This window comes from Caretta caretta, chromosome 9 (genome assembly GCF_965140235.1).
Source record: "Caretta caretta isolate rCarCar2 chromosome 9, rCarCar1.hap1, whole genome shotgun sequence".
Lineage (NCBI taxonomy): Eukaryota > Metazoa > Chordata > Testudines > Cheloniidae > Caretta > Caretta caretta.
Genome location: NC_134214.1, coordinates 49244012 through 49263066, shown reverse-complemented (window position 1 = coordinate 49263066; position 19055 = coordinate 49244012). Strand labels below are relative to the sequence as shown.

General features: G+C 45.1%; 1 protein-coding gene across 10 annotated transcripts in view; it reads right to left on the bottom strand.

The window, feature by feature from the left end:
- Positions 1–19055, bottom strand: part of ARMC8 (armadillo repeat containing 8) — a 184486-nt gene that overhangs the window by 27737 nt on the left and 137694 nt on the right. For all 10 annotated transcript variants that reach the window (XM_048862922.2, XM_048862926.2, XM_048862928.2 and 7 more), the window contains 3 exons: positions 10653–10735; positions 10317–10398; positions 3297–3383 (listed from right to left, as the gene is read on the bottom strand). In XM_048862922.2, the coding sequence (XP_048718879.1) occupies positions 3297–3383; positions 10317–10398; positions 10653–10735 (252 nt within the window). The remainder of the gene's footprint in view (positions 1–3296; positions 3384–10316; positions 10399–10652; positions 10736–19055) is intronic.

Sequence of the window (19055 nt, the reverse complement as noted above, 5' to 3'; positions counted from 1 at the left end):
GAGAAGCCAAGAGGCCAGTGAAGAAGCTTGGCAACATGTGACCTCCAGAAGAGGTAAGCGGAATATCCGGGTTCCAGTAACACAGACACAGGTAACTAACCGCTTTCATGTTCTCTCCACAGGTATCGTTGCGGAGAGTGGACCAGATGATATGTCTGGGGCGAGAAAGCAGAAGGAGACTCCGCTGGTTGGAAGGCATGAGATGCTATGTCCTGAGGTTGGGGGTTCCACGACCACCACTCCCAAGAGGAGAAGGCAGGTGGTGGTGGTCGGGGACTCTCTCCTCCAGGGAACTGAGTCATCTATCTGCCGCCCTGACCGGGAAAACCAAGAAGTCTGTTGCTTGCCAGGGGCTAAGATTCGCGATGTGATGGAGAGACTGCCGAGACTCATCAAGCCCTCGGATCGCTACCCCTTCCTGCTTCTCCACGTGGGCACCAATGATACTGCCAAGAATGACCTTGAGCGGATCACTGCGGACTATGTGGCTCTAGGAAGAAGGATAAAGGAGTTGGAGGCGCAAGTGGTGTTCTCGTCCATCCTCCCCGTGGAAGGAAAAGGCCTAGGTAGGGACCGTCGAATCGTGGAAGTCAACGAATGGTTACGCAGGTGGTGTCGGAGAGAAGGCTTTGGATTCTTTGACCATGGGATGGTGTTCCATGAAGGAGGAGTGCTGGGCAGAGACGGGCTCCATCTTACGAAGAGAGGGAAGAGCATCTTTGCCAGCAGGCTGGCTAACCTAGTGAGGAGGGCTTTAAACTAGGTTCACCGGGGGAAGGAGACCAAAGCCCTGAGGTAAGTGGGAAAGCGGGATACCGGGAGGAAGCACAGGCAGGAATGTCTGTGAGGGGAGGGCTCCTGCCTCATACTGGGAATGAGGGGCGATCAACAGGTTATCTCAAGTGCTTATATACAAATGCACAAAGCCTTGGAAACAAGCAGGGAGAACTGGAGGTCCTGGTGATGTCAAGGAACTATGACGTGATCGGAATAACAGAGACTTGGTGGGATAACTCACATGACTGGAGTACTGTCATGGATGGTTATAAACCATTCAGGAAGGACAGGCAGGGCAGAAAAGGTGGGGGAGTAGCACTGTATGTAAGGGAGCAGTATGACTGCTCAGAGCTCTGGTACGAAACTGCAGAAAAACCTGAGTGTCTCTGGATTAAGTTTAGAAGTGTGTGCAACAAGAGTGATGTAGTGGTGGGAGTCTGCTATAGACCACCGGACCAGGGGGATGAGGTAGATGAGGCTTTCTTCCGGCAGCTCACGGAAGCTACTAGATCGCATGCCCTGATTCTCATGTGTGACTTTAATTTTCATGATATCTGCTGGGAGAGCAATACAGTGGTGCATAGATAATCCAGGAAGTTTTTGGAAAGCGTAGGGGACAATTTCCTGGTGCAAGTGCTAGAGGAGCCAACTAGGGGGGGCGCTTTTCTTGACCTGCTGCTCACAAACCGGGAAGAATTAGTGGGGGAAGCAAAAGTGGATGGGAATCTGGGAGGCAGTGACCATGAGTTGGTTGAGTTCAGGATCCTGACGCAGGGAAGAAAGGTAAGCAGCAGGATACGGACCCTGGACTTCAGGAAAGCAGACTTCGACTCCCTCAGGGAACGGATGGCCAGGATCCCCTGGGGGACTAACTTGAAGGGGAAAGGAGTCCAGGAGAGCTGGCTGTATTTCAAGGAATCCCTGTTGAGGTTACAGGGACAAACCATCCCGATGAGTCGAAAGAATAGTAAATATGGCAGGCGACCAGCTTGGCTTAATGGTGAAATCCTAGCGGATCTTAAACATAAAAAAGAAGCTTACAAGAAGTGGAAGGTTGGACATATGACCAGGGAAGAGTATAAAAATATTGCTCGGGCATGTAGGAATGATATCAGGAGGGCCAAATCGCACCTGGAGCTGCAGCTAGCCAGAGATGTTAAGAGTAACAAGAAGGGTTTCTTCAGGTATGTTGGCAACAAGAAGAAAGCCAAGGAAAGTGTGAGCCCCTTACTGAATGATGGAGGCAACCTAGTGACAGAGGATGTGGAAAAAGCTAATGTACTCAATGCTTTTTTTGCCTCTGTCTTCACGAACAAGGTAATCTCCCAGACTGCTGCGCTGGGCATCACAAAATGGGGAAGAGATGGCCAGCCCTCTGTGGAGATAGAGGTGGTTAGGGACTATTTAGAAAAGCTGGACGTGCACAAGTCCATGGGGCCGGACGAGTTGCATCCGAGAGTGCTGAAAGAATTGGCGGCTGTGATTGCAGAGCCATTGGCCATTATCTTTGAAAACTCGTGGCGAACCGGGGAAGTCCCGGATGACTGGAAAAAGGCTAATGTAGTGCCAATCTTTAAAAAAGGGAAGAAGGAGGATCCTGGGAACTACAGGCCAGTCAGCCTCACTTCAGTCCCTGGAAAAATCATGGAGCAGGTCCTCAAAGAATCAATCCTGAAGCACTTGCATGAGAGGAAAGTGATCAGGAACAGCCAGCATGGATTCACCAAGGGAAGGTCATGGCCTGACTAATCTAATTGCTTTCTATGATGAGATTACTGGTTCTGTGGATGAAGGGAAAGCAGTGGATGTATTGTTTCTTGACTTTAGCAAAGCTTTTGACACGGTCTCCCACAGTATTCTTGTCAGCAAGTTAAGGAAGTATGGGCTGGATGAATGCACTATAAGGTGGGTAGAAAGCTGGCTAGATTGTCGGGCTCAACGGGTAGTGATCAATGGCTCCATGTCTAGTTGGCAGCCGGTATCAAGTGGAGTGCCAATATAAAATAATATATTTCATAGCTATATGAAGGAATTTCAAAACAGTCTCTCCTTTTATTCTGGCAAATCATGTCTAAGTAAAGACACATTTGCATAAACAGCGTGTACATTTTTTTATCGAGAGAGAGTCTCCATCAAAGGGCTTGTCTTCACCAGGAGATCTGATCACATTTAGATGTTATGAGAAGTGGAGTTAGCTGACACCACAGTATTCCTGGCTGACTGGTCACTGTAGGCAAGGCTATAAGCACAGCCCGTTGACATGACGCTGAGCACTATTTGTCATTGTCTATACTGACCAGTTAGTTGTGGTCAGCTTTTTTTAGCTAATTCTGCTCCTCATGATGAAGTCTAAACACGATGAGATCTCTTGGGGAAGAGAAGCCCATATCCAAACATTACAGCTACCGTATAATCACCTGATAGTGATTAAAAAACTTCTTTGTTTACTCAAAAGTCATTGTTGTAACACACAGTTCTACTAAACAAGCAATAAGAGGAAATGATAGGTGAATACCAACCTCTTTGCTTGGGGAGAATTCAAGGAGAAGGTTGCATAATGTGGAAGATGCTACCACCAGGACTTCATCTGGAGCATTCTGTAAAACCTAAGGGCATAAGGAGTAGAGTGGGGAGCTCCATTAATTGTTATGAACAAGACTAAGATCACTTTTAAACAAAGTTACGGTTTTGCTTAGCAAGAGCCACCAGATGAGCCTCAGTGCCCTTGTACTGCAATGAAGGGTTATGCTGGGATTTGAGAATTCACTTCCACAGTCATCCTGTTGAAGTAGAGCAGTTTTTGAACAAAAAGACCTTCAGGCATTGTGATCTGCATGGTACTGACGCCTATGTGAAGGTGAGGTGGAGCAGTTGATAGTCTTCCCCACCACTTACATGTTCTGATCTTACATGGGCCATAACAGCTGTTCCTCTGTGGAGCAAATTATTTTGAAAGAGTCTCACTTCTTCCTTTTCAGTGGACTACAGAGCTGGCACACCAAGGGCAGCAATCTACACTATCTTACACTATGAATGGTGCACAAAATGCATCTCTTCAATGCACTGAGCAGCCCAGGAGGGAATGAGTCATTGGAGATACATGTTCTCCCTTGGGGTAATGGCAACTCTGAACAGCCTCCTATAAAGGGCTTTGTGCAAACTGCAACTATCTACCCCTATATAATTAACTGTGATTACAGAGTGCTACAGAATCAGCTTGCTTGAACAATCCTTAAGTGTGTTTCCTTAAATCATTGTGCTTTTACATTTAACTGTTATAAAAGTAAGAATGCCCAAAACCACTTTTTCATTCTTGGATGTGGGATAAGAAGTTACTTACCCGTACAATACCTTGAGTTCTTCAAGAGGTTTTGTCCCTATGGGTGCTCCACCATAGGATGAGGATGCACTTGAGCATTCTTGACTGGAGACTGTGAAAACAGTGTCTGATGTATTACAGCTAAGCATCTTGTGCTTAGATACGAGGGCATATAAGTAGGTGTGAACTTTGCTGCACTCATTTCCTTCTCACCCGGGAAGCCAGAGACTACAAAGCCAAAGACTCCACAGCAGAGGGAAAGAAGGGTAGGGGATAGAGCACCCACAGGGACAAAACATCTCAAAAAACTCAAGTAACCGTCACCTTGTCTGATCGGTCCATCAGCCCTCACAGGAAAAGTGCCAATCACAACATGTCTTTCTTATTGGTCTAGCCATTCCTTCAGCCACCCGCTGGCCAGGCTGTCAGTAGCACCAGACTGGATAGCACTTTGCAGCCCAGAACCCCTAAGCTCAAGTGATCCATCAGCCTTAGCCTCCCAAGTAGCTGGGATTACAATCTCCAGTCAAGAGCACACAGATGCACACACATCCTATAGTGGAGCTCCTATAAGGATATATATACCAGGGGTGGCCAACCTGAGCCTGAGAAGGAGCCAGAATTTACCAATCTATATTGCCAAAGAGCCACAGTAATACATCAGCAGCTCCTGCATCAGCTCCCCACTCCCCACACCTCCCCCTTACTCCCCACACCTCCCGATCAGCTGTTTTGTGGTGTGCAGGAGGCTTGGGGAGTAGAGGGGGTGGGGAGGAGCAAGAGCATGGCAGGCTCAGAGGAGAGGGTGGGAAGGGGTAGAATGGAGCCAGGGCCTGTGGCAGAGCCAGGGGTTGAGCAGTGAGCACCCCCTGGCATATTGGAAAGTTGGCGCCTGTAGCTCCAGCCCCGGAGTCGGTACCTATACAAGGAGCCACATATTAACTTCTGAAGAGCCGCATGTGGCTCTGGAGCTACAGGTTGGCCACCCCTGATATATACTCAAAGGAGAATAAAGTGGTTTTAATTGGGATTTACTGAGTCAGAGTTTAAGGCCAGAAGGAACCACCAGGTTATCTATTCTGACCTCTTGTATATCACAAGCCACTAAACACTGCCTATCCATGCCCAAAACAAGCCAACCACCAGAATTAGACCAAAATATTACGGGAAACTAAACTATTGTGTGCCACAGGCAGGGAAGAGGAGAGATCAAGATGCACCAAGCTCTCTGTTCGTGATCTGTTACTGCTTACAGATATGGCAATACAGGATACTTTATTTAAGAAGAAGAAGAAGATGAAGATGACAGTACAGTCCAATGCCCACCCTTCTGCTGTGGCAGGGAATAGACTCCACTTGCTATTGAAAGATCCCTGTTCAATGCATAAGAGAACGGAAAACAAAAAAAAAAAATCCTTTTTTTATACTTTTTACCTTGTGGATAATAATTCCTTCCTAAGCCCTAATTGTGTGTGTGGTGTAGTCCTATGCATGAGCAAAAACTAGTATGAGCCTCAAATCCCATTTCCAAAGATACTGCCGACATCTGTTCTCTATCTTTTGTTCTTGAATCCCACTAAATTAGATTCCGCCACGAAATTTCTAACCGTTTGCCTCCAACAAAAAAATTATTCCATTTTTTAAACCTGACCTTTATTATTACTATTCTTACAGTAGTTGGTTTTCTCTCCTGTTGCTGCTGTCACCAATGAACTTGTGATCCCTTTTTATACAAAACTTTAAACTAAGTTCCCTTTGTAGACCCCTCTTCTCCCCCCTATACAGCTGTAATACCTTCAGCCAGTCATCTTAAGGAAGACTTGTTCAAGTCTTTTTTCATTTTTATAACTATTTTGAGATTTAAATTCTTTTTCCCTACATTACAACAGTTATATACTGGGGGATAGTTCCACACTTTGCATTGTGGAAAGGAGATGTAGGATAAAAGATCTAGTAAGTTTTCCCTATTAGCTGCCAACAAAATGTTAAAAAAGCGCCCGATTCTCCACTGCCTGGCACCTTGGATAGTCATTTATACACACATTGTAAGTAAAGTATAGGGCAGTAGAGAATAAGGCCAAAAGGACAGATATAAATCCAATGGCATCCTTCTGTGGGCCTCAGTTCCTCACATGTCGTTGTGAGAGCATGCCCACAGAGAGAGAAGGACCTCTTATGTTTGACAGAAGGACTGTACATTTATTTAGCACTAGCCAGAAATATTTTCCTTATAAATCATGCTTTTCAAGCTGACTGAATAACTATACTCAATTGTTTAAAAGTAAGCAGCTTCTCTTTTCTGGGGGAACTAGTGAGCCACTAACTGAAAGGCAAGGATCAAAGTCAGAGGTGATGTAAAATGTGGTGTAACTTACTGATGTAAGTGGGTATAATTTATATAATGAGAGGACAGAAAGGCAGAATTGTTACAGGAAAGTCAACCAAAAGTAGGTTTAAGACAATGTACCGCTAAAGCTACTGAAATGAATTTGCCTTGACACAGTTCCTAAAGGACAGCCAATGCTTGGTAATGGAGAAATGCTTGAAAACATGAACTTCCTAATTACAATATTGCTGACATTCCTTCCTACCAAGCAAATCCATCCCTAAGATTTTTCTGCTGATCAATGGACTGGGCAGCTCTCTCTGGTCTGGCTCTTTCTGTGGTCACAAATACAATAAGCAACCAAGAGCAGAATGCTCATAAAAGAAGTCAGATCCATTTTGAAGATATGGATACATTTTATATTCCCTTTTGAACAGGGATGGGTACAAGGCTGAGCCAGAGATCATAGACTGGCTCAAGAAGGCTTTTTTGGAATGGATGGCCACGTTCTCCTGCCATTGTTCAGAAATATCAAACTGCTGTCTTCACCTAAAAAGAGGAAAAGAGTTGATAGTCACATAGAATCATAGGGCGGGTAGCGATCGATCTATTGGGGATCGATTTATCACATCTTGTTGAAAGGCGGAAGCGGAGTCGACGGGGGAGCGGCAGCGGTCGACTCACCGCCGTCCTCATAGCCAGGTAAGTTAACCTAAGATACGCTGACTTCAGCTACGCTATTCGCGTATCTTAGGTCAACCCCACCCCCCATTAGTGTAGACCAAGGCATAGAACCATAGGGTTTGAAGGGACCACAAGGGTCATCTAGTCTAACCACCAGCCAAGATGCAGGATTTGTTGTGTCTAAACCATCCAAGACAGATGGCTATCTGGCCTCTTTTTGAAAATCTCAAGTGAAGGAGATTCCATGACTTCCCTAGACAGTTTGTTCCATTGTCCTACTGTTCTTACAGTTACAGTATGAAGTATTTCCAGAGATTTAATCTAAATCTGCTAAGCTGTAGTTTGAACCCATTGCCTCTTTTCCTGCCCTTTGTGGCAAGAGAACAATTTTTCTCCATCTATTTTATGGCAGCCTTTCAAGTATTTGAAGACCACTATCATGTCCCTCCTGAATCTCCTCTTTTCCAAACTAAACATACCCAATTCCTCCAGCCTTTGCTCATACGACATACATTCCAAACCTTTGATAATTTTTGTCTCTCGCCTCTGGATCCTTTCCAGTTTCTCTACATTCTTTTCATATAGCAGTGACCAAAATTGGACACAGTACTCCAGCTGAGGCCTAATCAGCGCTGAGCAGAGTGGTATTATCATCTCCCATGACTTGCATGGTATGCCTCTGTTTATGTAACCCACAATTGCACTTTTTTTTTTTTTTTTGCAACAGCATTGCATTGTTGACTCATGTTGAGGTTGTGATCCACCACAACTCCCAGATCCTTCTCAGTGCTGCTGCAAAGCTAGTTATCCCCCATTCGGTATTTGCACATTTGGTTTTTGTTCCCTAAATGTAGCACCTTACATTTGTCTTTGTTGAATTTCATTTTGTTGTCGATAGCCCAGTTCTCCAATTCATCAAGATTCCTTTGAATTTTAGCTCTATCCTCCAAAGTGTTGGCAAGTCCCCCTAGCTTTGTGTCATCTGCAAATTTGATCACTATGCTCTCTATTCCTACATCCAGGTAATTAATAAAGATGTTAAACAACACCAGACCCAGAACAGATCCTTCTCCAGTGACAGGGTAGAAGGTTAGAAGGCTGACTCATAAAATTGTGGAAACTAGAGGTCAATATGGCCAAGAAGTTCAGAATTCATAAAGAAAAGGTGGTTGTCCTATGAGGTATCCAGATTCTAGAGATGCCCAAGGCAGATAAATCCGGTCTGCAGGTAACCTTAATGGAGTACAAGAGAGACCCCAACTATAGGCTTGGACGATAAGGACCTACAAAGGAATAGTCTTGAATCTGAGACTCCCTGAGACTCCTTGCAAACTCCACTGATGGCAAACCCAAAAACTAAGACCCAAGACTGTCCAGGCACCCAGGACTACTGAAACTTGAGGGGGTAATGGGCAAAGAAGTCCAACTTTGCTCCACAGAAGTCACCCATCCCAAGTCAGGGTCAAATGTCATCCACAATTAAACCAACACACCCTAATTTGGTGGCACAGTCAGCAGCAAGAGAAAGGATTCTAAGAACCAGCACTCACTGCTGAAGCATCAAACAGACTGGTTGAGAGTCATCTCTTAGTCCAGAAACCCCTTCGGATCTGACACACTTGTGCTGTTTCACTTGTGAACGAAAGCCGGGGTAGTTCTCAGAATGGCAGTACTCTTGCTGCCTTTTACAGAGGCCTGCATTCTCCAAGCCCTTATGTACCTTGTTGTCAGAGTTCCTGGCTCTTCTTGATTCTGTACCACTTCAATCTCTGAAGATGTGTTGAAGCTAAGGTTGCTGACACGCTTGCCTGGCTTATATCATGAAACAGGGGAGTTTATATCCTTTACACATTTTTATCCAGTCTAATTTAGCTGTGGATCCTGTTAAACTCAGGATTTGCAATGAGTTCCACAGGATAATTTCCCTTTTTCAGTTTAAAATTTGCTGCCTTTTAATTTCATTGAATGTCTCCTTGTTCTAGTAATATGAAAAATCGTAAACGGGAATTTTTGGCTGACCTTTTTACATTATTCATTATTTTATATACCTCCACCATGTCATCACTAATTCATCAACTCTCTAAGTTATATGGCCCTAATCTTTCTATTTGTCTACTCATTTTTGTTGCCCTTCTCTGTACCTTTCCTATTTTTGCTATATGATTTTTGAGGTCAAGTGCCCAGAACTGAACACACTGTCTAGGTATGGTTATACCGCTGATTTACAAAACAACATTATAATATTTTCATTATTATCTATTAGTAGTATTACAGAAACGCTGTACTCTGTTTCTTCAGGTAACATATCATCTTATTTGCTTTTTTGATCAAAGCTGTGACTGAACAGGTTTTCATGGAGGTGTCAGCTATTCAGTATAACAACATTGGCTTCTATGCAATAAGCTTAGCCACGCTGCATACTTGAGGGCAAATGGGGAACTGCAGAAACAGGAAACACTCTGCACAGAGTGCCTCACAGCTTCCTCATTCTCTCTCTCTCCTGTTCCAGCACATCTGCTCTTTTGTTCTATGCTTAACTAGGCAAATCACAGGAACAAAATCTCTTAGCCTTGCACACTGTTTCTGGTTGGTTTGCCCATTCTCTCCTCCAGAAGCTGCCATTTTCCCATAGATAGAGTAGTATGTGCAGTGCAATTAGTCTTCCTCTGTCCTTTTTCACTAATTCAGTACAACCCACTCTTTACAACCACTCAGTCGTTCAATAAACTGCAGTGCATGTAACAATGCAATATGAGAGATTTTGCATTAGGCTGAAGAGGAATGCTCTACCCACATCATGGCCCTGCCTCTTCCAGCATCCCACTCCCTGGGAAAGTATTGCAGGTGGAATGTAGGATCAATATCCCCTCCACAAAACAGCTGCAGCCTCAACCTCAGTTGCCAGTTATAGGCTAAGCAGAGGAGCAGAGGGGAGCCCTTTCCTATGTTGCTGAGTAAGGGCTAGGGGCAATATGGCTCTCAGTGCCTGTCTTATTTTGTAATAGATTGTGTTACATTTCAAAAGAGAAAGTGCAGGCAACGACACTGTTTGTTGTTACTGGGCTTTTGCTGATTTGTGAGCCTCCAGAACAGATCACACATATCAGATGTCAAGGTGATAACTATTAAGATTCTACAAAAAGACACTGTAACTGATGAACAGGTCACATCCACTTCCAAGTGTGTGATTCTTGCTATTTTTCATCTCACCTTCATTAAGGGTTTCCATACGGCGTGATCCTGGAAACTCGTCCGTAGCTGCTGCACAGACCGGGACAAACTGTGCAAACATCTACAAAGAAAAATGAAATGAAGTCTGTGAAATACTTTCACTGTTTCTCTCCATACAGATATAGCTAGGAATTTGATGATAATTAATACAACAAACACCAAGAAATATTTTACTATCATCTCTAATGAATTTTCAGAGACTAGAAACTACTTTACGTTAGTTTTAGTGTTTGATGGACAGCAAATCAAGGACCAAAAAAAAAAGCAGAGTTAACACTCTGAAAATTATTTTAATTAGATAAGGAAAGCTCATACCTGACTGCAGATAGCCGCACCTTGATACTAGACTCAGACAAACCATTCACAATTCGGTCCATCATATTTTCAGTCTCAATGATCTGGAGAAAAAAGTTAATGGTGCATAAACAACATAAGGTGGACAACTTTTGTATTACTTGTAAATGCTACTGTTTTGCTGTGGTTTATCGATAACATTCTAAATTTTGCATATGAAAAGAGAATTTACCTTAGAAACAACCACCCTTATTTCCCCTTATGGAACCACTGAACTCATCAATTAGACAATAGTATCTACTCCCTTTGCCTGACGGTGGTTTTCTTCTGATGCTTTCTTGGTGATTCATAAGGCCGTTGATGGAAAATCTGAAAGGTTCTGTAACACTGTGCAGACTGTGGCAGTAGAACTTAGTTTTGGCACTGGTGTGCAATATCCAAGGAACAGAGTGTAGCTCTTGAATCCTTGAGAGTGTGGAGGGAATTGTCCATTTTCTGGTTGAAAAGATGGGATGCACTGAAAGGGAAGTCTTCAGTGATGTTTTGCACCTCCCTGGGAAAACCAGAGGAATGGAGTCACGACTCCCTCCTCATGATGATGCCAGTGGCAACTGCGCATAATGAAGTATCTGCCGCACCTGCTGCTGATTGGAATGAGGTCTTTGCTATCACCATCGCCATCTCAATTATTGCCTGAAAGCAGGCCTGGTCCTGTTGTGGCAGTTTCTTGACACAGTCCTCCAATTTCCTGTAATTCAGGAAATCATATTTGGCAAATAATGCCTGATAATTCGAAATCCTGAATTGAAGGCTGGCTCAAGAAAAGACTTCGTAGCCTAAAAGGTCCAGTCTCTTGCCCTCCCTGTCAGATGGGTGCAGCATGGATGCTGCTGCCTAGCCCGTTCCATCGCTGCCTGGACCACAAGTGAATTGGGTGTGAGAACAGAAATTCAGACCCCTTGGCTAGTACATAGTATCTTTTTTTCTGCCTCCTTTGGGGTAAATGTACATATGGCCACTGTATGTCAAACTGTGTGAGCTGGCTCAAGAATGGCATTGTTGATTGGAAGAGCAACTCTAGTTGGCTCTGATGAGTGAAGTATATCCAGCAGCTTATGCTCAGTGTCTTGGATTTCCTCCAGAGGAATCTGAAGCTCACCCGCCATTCTAATGCAAGAGATCCTGGAATTGGTAGTAGTCATCAGAAGATTGGGGGTTGTTGAAGCCACTGCTGCATCAGGAGAGGACAACAGGAATCTCAACTGTTCCAGCAATACTGTCTGAGCTGGACTGAGTGGCTCATCTCCCATTACTGGTTCCGAGCTCAAAGGCGCCCATGACGGTGAAATAGGTGAAGCCTCCCTAATCGAACAGGCAGGTTCTAATGGTGGGTATTGGGGCCAGGATCCCCATAGGGCCAACATAATGGTTCCGGAAGGTGCTGAGGAGGGCCCCATGGCAGGGGAAACCAGTGGCTCTGAGGCTGCTGGAGTTGAGGATGCTGCCATGATGTGGAAGGCCTCCTCATAGTGGTGGGATGGGATGGGATGGACGGTCCTTGACTCTCATCCGAGTCCTCCAAAAATGAAAACTCAGTACCATCGGCTGCACTGTCAGAGCCGGTGGAAATGTGTACGCTGTTGGAGCGAGAGGTGAGGAGTGCCTCAGATACTTCATATCTGGTGCCGGAGATCCCCCTGAAAGTACAGGGCCCCAGAAGGGGTGAGGACCTTGGCTTTCCCAGGACAAACACTTCCTGGGGCTGTGGCACTTTTCATGACCTCCCTGGAGTCAAGGGCACTTTTTCAGTCCCTGGAACTGGAATGGGAGAATGGTTTTCCCTGGATTGGATGGCTCTCTGGCTCTCAGGGATGCTGATGTTAACTGTGTATGGTCTGCACTCAATACTGGCGGATCTGTCGATTTATACAGCTTTTTTTAATGTTTGTGCGTGTTAGGGCACGCTCTGTCCCCATGACTAGAGTTCGTTCCCTTCTTAGGCTTAGAGGAAAACTTATCGCCATGCTTATGTACATGCTTTCTTACCTCCTGACTAGTCCCCGGTGCAGGGTCCATAGTGGTGGTACCACCAGTGCTGGCCTCTGCCTCCATAGTTGGTGGTGCACTCCTGGCAGCCTCAGCCCGATGTACGGAGGGGAGATGGGGGTGTCTCCGCGGCCAGGGTCCAAATGAGGCCTCATGAGGACTTCCAGGAGGTGCTTTTGGAAGCGGAGAGCCCGGCCTTCTCAGGTATGGCTAGGGAAGGACTAGCAGATACTGCACCTGGATGCAATGTTGGCTTCTCCCAAGCAGTAAGAGGCAGAGTTGATGTTCGTCGTTGACTCGAGAAGGAACGCGGGGCAGGAGGCACAGATTGTAAAGCCTGGGGATTATGGCATGGTCCAGTACCAACAACATGTGGGTCCAGGGAGGAGGGGTGTTCATGGGGAACAAAACTCTCCAAATAGGAACCCCAATCCTACTTCTAAAACTATCAAACTATTAAAAACTACAACAAAAACAATAAAAATGGTAAAAACTGTAAAACTAACTATGTACAACTGTAGATTTTTTAAGTGTGTCATACGAAGAGGACACACAGGACAAGTCTACACTAGCACTTATGTCAGAAAAACTTTTGTCACTCAGAGGTGTGAAAGAAAACACAACTCTGAACGACATAAGTTTTGTCAGCATAAGCGCTTGGGTGCATTACGCTGTTGGCGGGAGATGCTCTCCTGCCAATACAGCTACCACCGCTTGTTGAGCTGTTTTTATTACGTCGACCGGAGAGCTCTCTCCTGTCGGCATAACACAGCTACACGAGCGCTCTTATAGTGGGACAGCTGTATTAGTACAGGTGTGCCACTGTAAGCTTAAGACATGGTCTAATAGTTCTGTAAGACATGGCCTAATAGTTCTGACCTGGATCATGCAGTATTGTGTGTTGTGATATGTCATTCTTGCTTTTTTATCCTATTTTATTCATAATAAAAATCCAATATTTATTTTCATAGCAATTCTATCGCCATATTTCACTCTTAGATTACCACAAACATCTGTCAAGGTCTATCAGAACTAACAAGCTCCAAGTGTAGTTTAGTGCCTCATATGCACAGATGAGGACAAACCAAGTAGGAGAGAATACTCTGGTCATTAGCACTGGTGATCACACTGATTTTACAATTGCCACTCATCATTTTATTTGCACTGCCATCTCCAGTGTGGTTTGCCTGGTAGGAGCTAGCCATGAATCTACTTTTAAACATTACTGCTTCCTTATGTTTACTTCTGAGAAAAAGCTTGCATTATGCTACACTGCAAAACAAGAGGAAGTTACTCACCTTGTGCAGAAAAGATGGTACTTTGAGATGTGTCACCCTATGGGTGCTTCATTCTAGGTGTATTTGCTCCCCTAATCGGAGAATTTTGGTAGCAGTGTCTGGTCAGCCCATCTCAAGGTTACATAGCACTGCGTAGGCAAACCACCCTCAATTCCTTCTCTACTCAAAGGGCAGAGCCCCTCCTCGAGGACACAGAAGTAAAGGGGAGAAGGCCGGTTGTGGAGCATCCATAGAGCAACACATCTTAAAGAACCATTGTTACTGCACAAGTTGAGTAACTTCCTCTTCTTCTTTGAGTAGCGTCCCTATGGGTACTCCATTGTAGGTGATCTCACAGCAGTATTCCCCATGGAGTGCTGGGGCTTCTGTTATTGATGATAGTTCTTCAGAGCCGAAGATGGCATCAGAGATTGAGTCTTGAGTAATGGTATAATATTCCATGAAAGCATGGCCAGAGGCCCAGGTCGCTGCCCTGCAGATTTCTGAGATAGGGACATCTTTAAAAAACTCCGCCAATGTATAAACAGATCTTGTGGAGTGCTGCAGGTTATACGCATGGTAACAATGGCTAATGCAACCAGAGACCCATTTGAAGAATCTTTGAGTTGATATTGTAGAACCCTTGGATCTTTCTGCAAATGAAAGGAAGAGTTTAGGAGACTTCCTAAAGTCCTTAGTCCTGTCCAAGCAAAATGCTAGGGGTCTCCTAACATCCAGCATATGTAGTATCGCCTCCCTGTTATCACAATGTAGTTTTTGAAAAAAAAAAAAAAACAAAAAAAAAACAGGAAGGTGGATTAGCTGATTCACATGAAAGGAGTAGGCTACTGGGGTGGAGAGGAACTTGGGGTGTAGCCTCAAGGTGACAGTCTTCAAAGAAAACCGTGAACAGCAGATGTGCCATCAACCCCACTATTTCCCCTATCCTTCATGCTGAGGTAATGGCCACTAAAAATGCTGTCTTCATGGACAGGTATAACAGAGCAAGAAGCCATAGGCTTGAAGGGCGGTTTAGTCAATGTTCTCAGAACTAGACTGAGGTCCTAGGTTGGGGTGGACGGTCTGACACGTGGGAAGAAGTTTCCCATGCCCGTAAGGAATCTACATGTCATTCGGTAGGCAAATACTGAACAGCTGTCCACTGGATGGTGGAAGGCCACTAAATATACTTTAAGTGAACTAAGAAGAGAGAGTCCAGACCTTTTGAGGTCTACAATGCAACTCAGAATTGAAGGGATGGAGGAAAATGTTGGGTCCACTTGTTTGGAATCGCACCAAATTTGGAATCATTTCCATTTTCGCAGGTAAGTACGACAAGTGGTAGATTTCATGCTATGTAGTAACACCTTTTTCATCTCCTCAGAGTATTTGCTCTCTAAGTGTTGGAACCAAGACGACGACAAGCCTGGAGTTGGAGGATCCTTAAGTTGGGGTGAAGGGTCCGCTGTCGTTTTGGTGAGGTGAGGAATGGGCCAAAGGTGAGGAATTGGAGAAAATACTGCCAGCTGCATAAGGTATGATACTAAACTGATGCTTAGAGAATGAGGGTTGAGAGATTGAGGATGGGAGGATGACAGCTTTCACTTTTGCATCCTGGGTCTCTTATGCTGTGAGCCATAACACTGTTGTGATTAGAGGAACTGGGGTGGTCGGGATCTGTGAGGTGGTTGTGAGCCGTATTTCCTCGTCGGTCCTTATGTGAGATTCCCAGGGAGCGTAGTGTGGCCCTGGAGTCCTTTAAGTTAAGGTGTGGAAAGATGCATCAGTCTTACCGGTGAAAAGTTTGGGCCCTTTGAACAGGAGATCCTTGAGTGTCATCTGCACTTCCTTGGGCAATCCTGAGAGGTGTAACCAGGATGCCCACCTCATTACCACTGCGGTCGAGACTCAGTGGGCCACTGTGTCTGTGGTGTCCAGTGTGGATTGCAGCACTGTTCTGGCTGCTAACTCGCCCTCTTTGACGATGGCCTGAAATTGTCCCTTTTGTGCCTCTGAGAAGTGGTCAATAAACATGTTGAGTTTCCCTTATTTTATGTAGTCATATTTAGCCATTATGGCTTGGTAGTTTGTGACCCTGAATCATAATGTCGCCAAAGAGTATGCCTTCCTCCCAAAGAGGTCTAGCTAATGTATCTCTCTCCAAGGAACCAGATGTAATGAGAGTGTCTGTCCATTATTGTGATTGCCTCCTTGCAGGAAAGGCACGTTTTGAAACCAGGGGAACTGGGCAATCCCCCCCAACAATCCCCCCTACAAAAGGTCCTCTTCCAATCTCTATCATATGGGATTGATTTGGCATGATGTTGCTTTCCTCGTGCATTAACCGCATCTGCTACTATAGAGTTACGTTGACGGTGCGTAAAGAGGAAGTCTGCCTCCTTAGGAGGAATGTAATACTTCTTGTCGGCTCTTTTGCACATTGGTGCAGTGGACGCCGGTATCTACCAGATCATCTTGGCAGGGTCCAGAAGTGCCTTGTTAATTGGGAAGGCAATTCTGGAAGAGGAGGAGTGTGCAGAATATTCAAGGTCCCTGATGTTGCAATGGTGATCCATGGTGTGAGGCCAGGGAGAGATGGTCATCCTGGTCACTGTATGACTCCCTGCTGGAGAAGGGTGGAGCTGACTGGGATGCTGTGGGTAAATGGCCCAGTGGCGCTGTTGATTCCAGTGATCTAGATGTGCTTGGTACTGGGGCTCCGGTACCAAGTAGCAGGACTCTGGTTACTCTGTGACAATAAGATCCCTCAAGAAACATAACTCCTGAAGTACAATTGATTTGCTCAGTGCTGTCAAGGAGTGCCGGTGCTGACTTGTCAGTACTCATGGCTATTTATGGAGGAATGCTCTGATGAGGGTTGCTTTGATGCACTCAGTGCCGAGGGTGGACCTGTCAATGCTGATCTCTTAGAGGTGGTACAGTCTCTGTCCTCATCCCTGGCAGACAGTGCAGTTGATCCAAGCCTATGCACATAAAGATCTTTAGGTGCCATGGCAAAGCTCAGCGGAGGGTTCCTGATGTTTCTGGGTACCGCACTTCAGAGCCGTCGGTACAGAGATAACTGAGGATGCCGGGGATCCTCTCTGGCTGGTCAAGGACTAGGTTTGAGGGCTTGGAACCTTTTTTCTAGAGGCTTTGCGGGGGGAGTCAGCCGACTTTTTCCATGATCTCACCCCTCTGGGGGTTGAAGGCTCTGGGGACAATCTGCATCCTGATGAGGCTTCAGGACCAAGGTCAGTTGGCAGCTTAAGTGCACCCTCCATGAGGAGAAGTTTCAACTTGAGCTCCGGAGTTCTTAAGTTCTTCTTAAAGTCCTTGAGGAATTCCACCATGATTTCAACAATTTCCATTGCACCATCAACCTCAGCCTGGTCCAGTCCACACAAGAGATCCACTTCCTGGACACTACTGTGCTAATAAATGATGGTCACATAAACACCACCCTATACCGGAAACCTACTGACCGCTATTCCTACCTACATGCCTCCAGCTTTCACCCTGACCACACCACACAATCCATTGTCTACAGCCAAGCTCTGCGATACAACCGCATTTGCTCCAACCCCTCAGACAGAGACAAACACCTACAAGAGCTCTATCAAGCATTCTTACAACTACAATACCCGCCTGCGGAAGTGAAGAAACAGATTGATAGAGCCAGAAGAGTTCCCAGAAGTCACCTACTACAGGACAGGCCTAACAAAGAAAATAACAGAACGCCACTAGCCATCACCTTCAGCCCCCAACTAAAACCCCCTCCAATGCATTATTAAGGATCTACAACCTATCCTGAAGGATGACCCAACACTCTCACAAATCTTGGGAGACAGGCCAGTCCTTGCCTACAGACAGCCCCCCAACCTGAAGCAAATACTCACCAGCAACCACATACCACACAACAGAACCACTAACCCAGGAACCTATCCTTGCAACAAAGCCCGTTGCCAACTGTGCCCACATATCTATTCAGGGGACACCATCACAGGGCCTAATAACATCAGCCACACTGTCAGAGGCTCGTTCACCTGCACATCCACCAATGTGATATATGCCATCATGTGCCAGTAATGCCCCTCTGCCATGTACATTGGTCAAACTGGACAGTCTCTATGTAAAAGAATAAATGGACACAAATCGGATGTCAAGAATTATAACATTCATAAACCAGTCGGAGAACACTTCAATCTCTCTGGTCACGCGATTACAGACATGAAAGTTGCGATATTACAACAAAAAAACTTCAAAACCAGACTCCAGCGAGAGACTGTTGAATTGGAATTCATTTGCAAATTGGATACAATTAACTTAGGCTTGAATAGAGACTGGGAGTGGCTAAGTCATTATGCAAAGTAACCTATTTCCCCTTGCTTTCCCCCCCCCTCAGACGTTCTTGTTAAACCCTGGATTTGTGCTGGAAATGGCCCACCTTGATTATCATACACATTGTAAGGAGAGTGATCACTTTAGATAAGCTATTACCAACAGGAGAGTGGGTCTGTGTGTGTGTGTGTGTGGGGGGGGGGGGATAATGCACTCCATTTTTTTTAAACTGAAAAATGGAACCTCTAGACTACTAAAAAGAAATGGAAACTCTAAGAATAGCTACCATTTATATTAAACACTATCAATGTAAAGAAGGAAGACACTACTGCTCATTCCATTCGAGAAGGATGTTCGAGAAGGAACTGAAGGCAGTTTGCCCATGCAGTGCTAGATAGCCTAGAGGCAGACCACAAGGGAGGGAGATTGCACGTGAACACTCCTACCAAATTTCTCCGATTAGAGGTGCAGGGGCACCGATACACCTCAGTGGAGCACCCATAAGGACACTGCTGGAAGAAGAATAAAGGGATATGCTACAATATCAAAACCATTTTTAGAGATTTTTAATTTCCGCTGACCACTTACCATAAACACATCACTTAAAGCTTTATATGCACAATATTTGCATACTAGCAAAAATTAAGAATAAAACTAGGCCATATATTGAAGGACAATATACGAGAGATGTGAATTTCTTTATGGCATTAGAAAGGAGGTGTTTCCATAAATAAGCATTTATAGTATTATATTTTGTCAT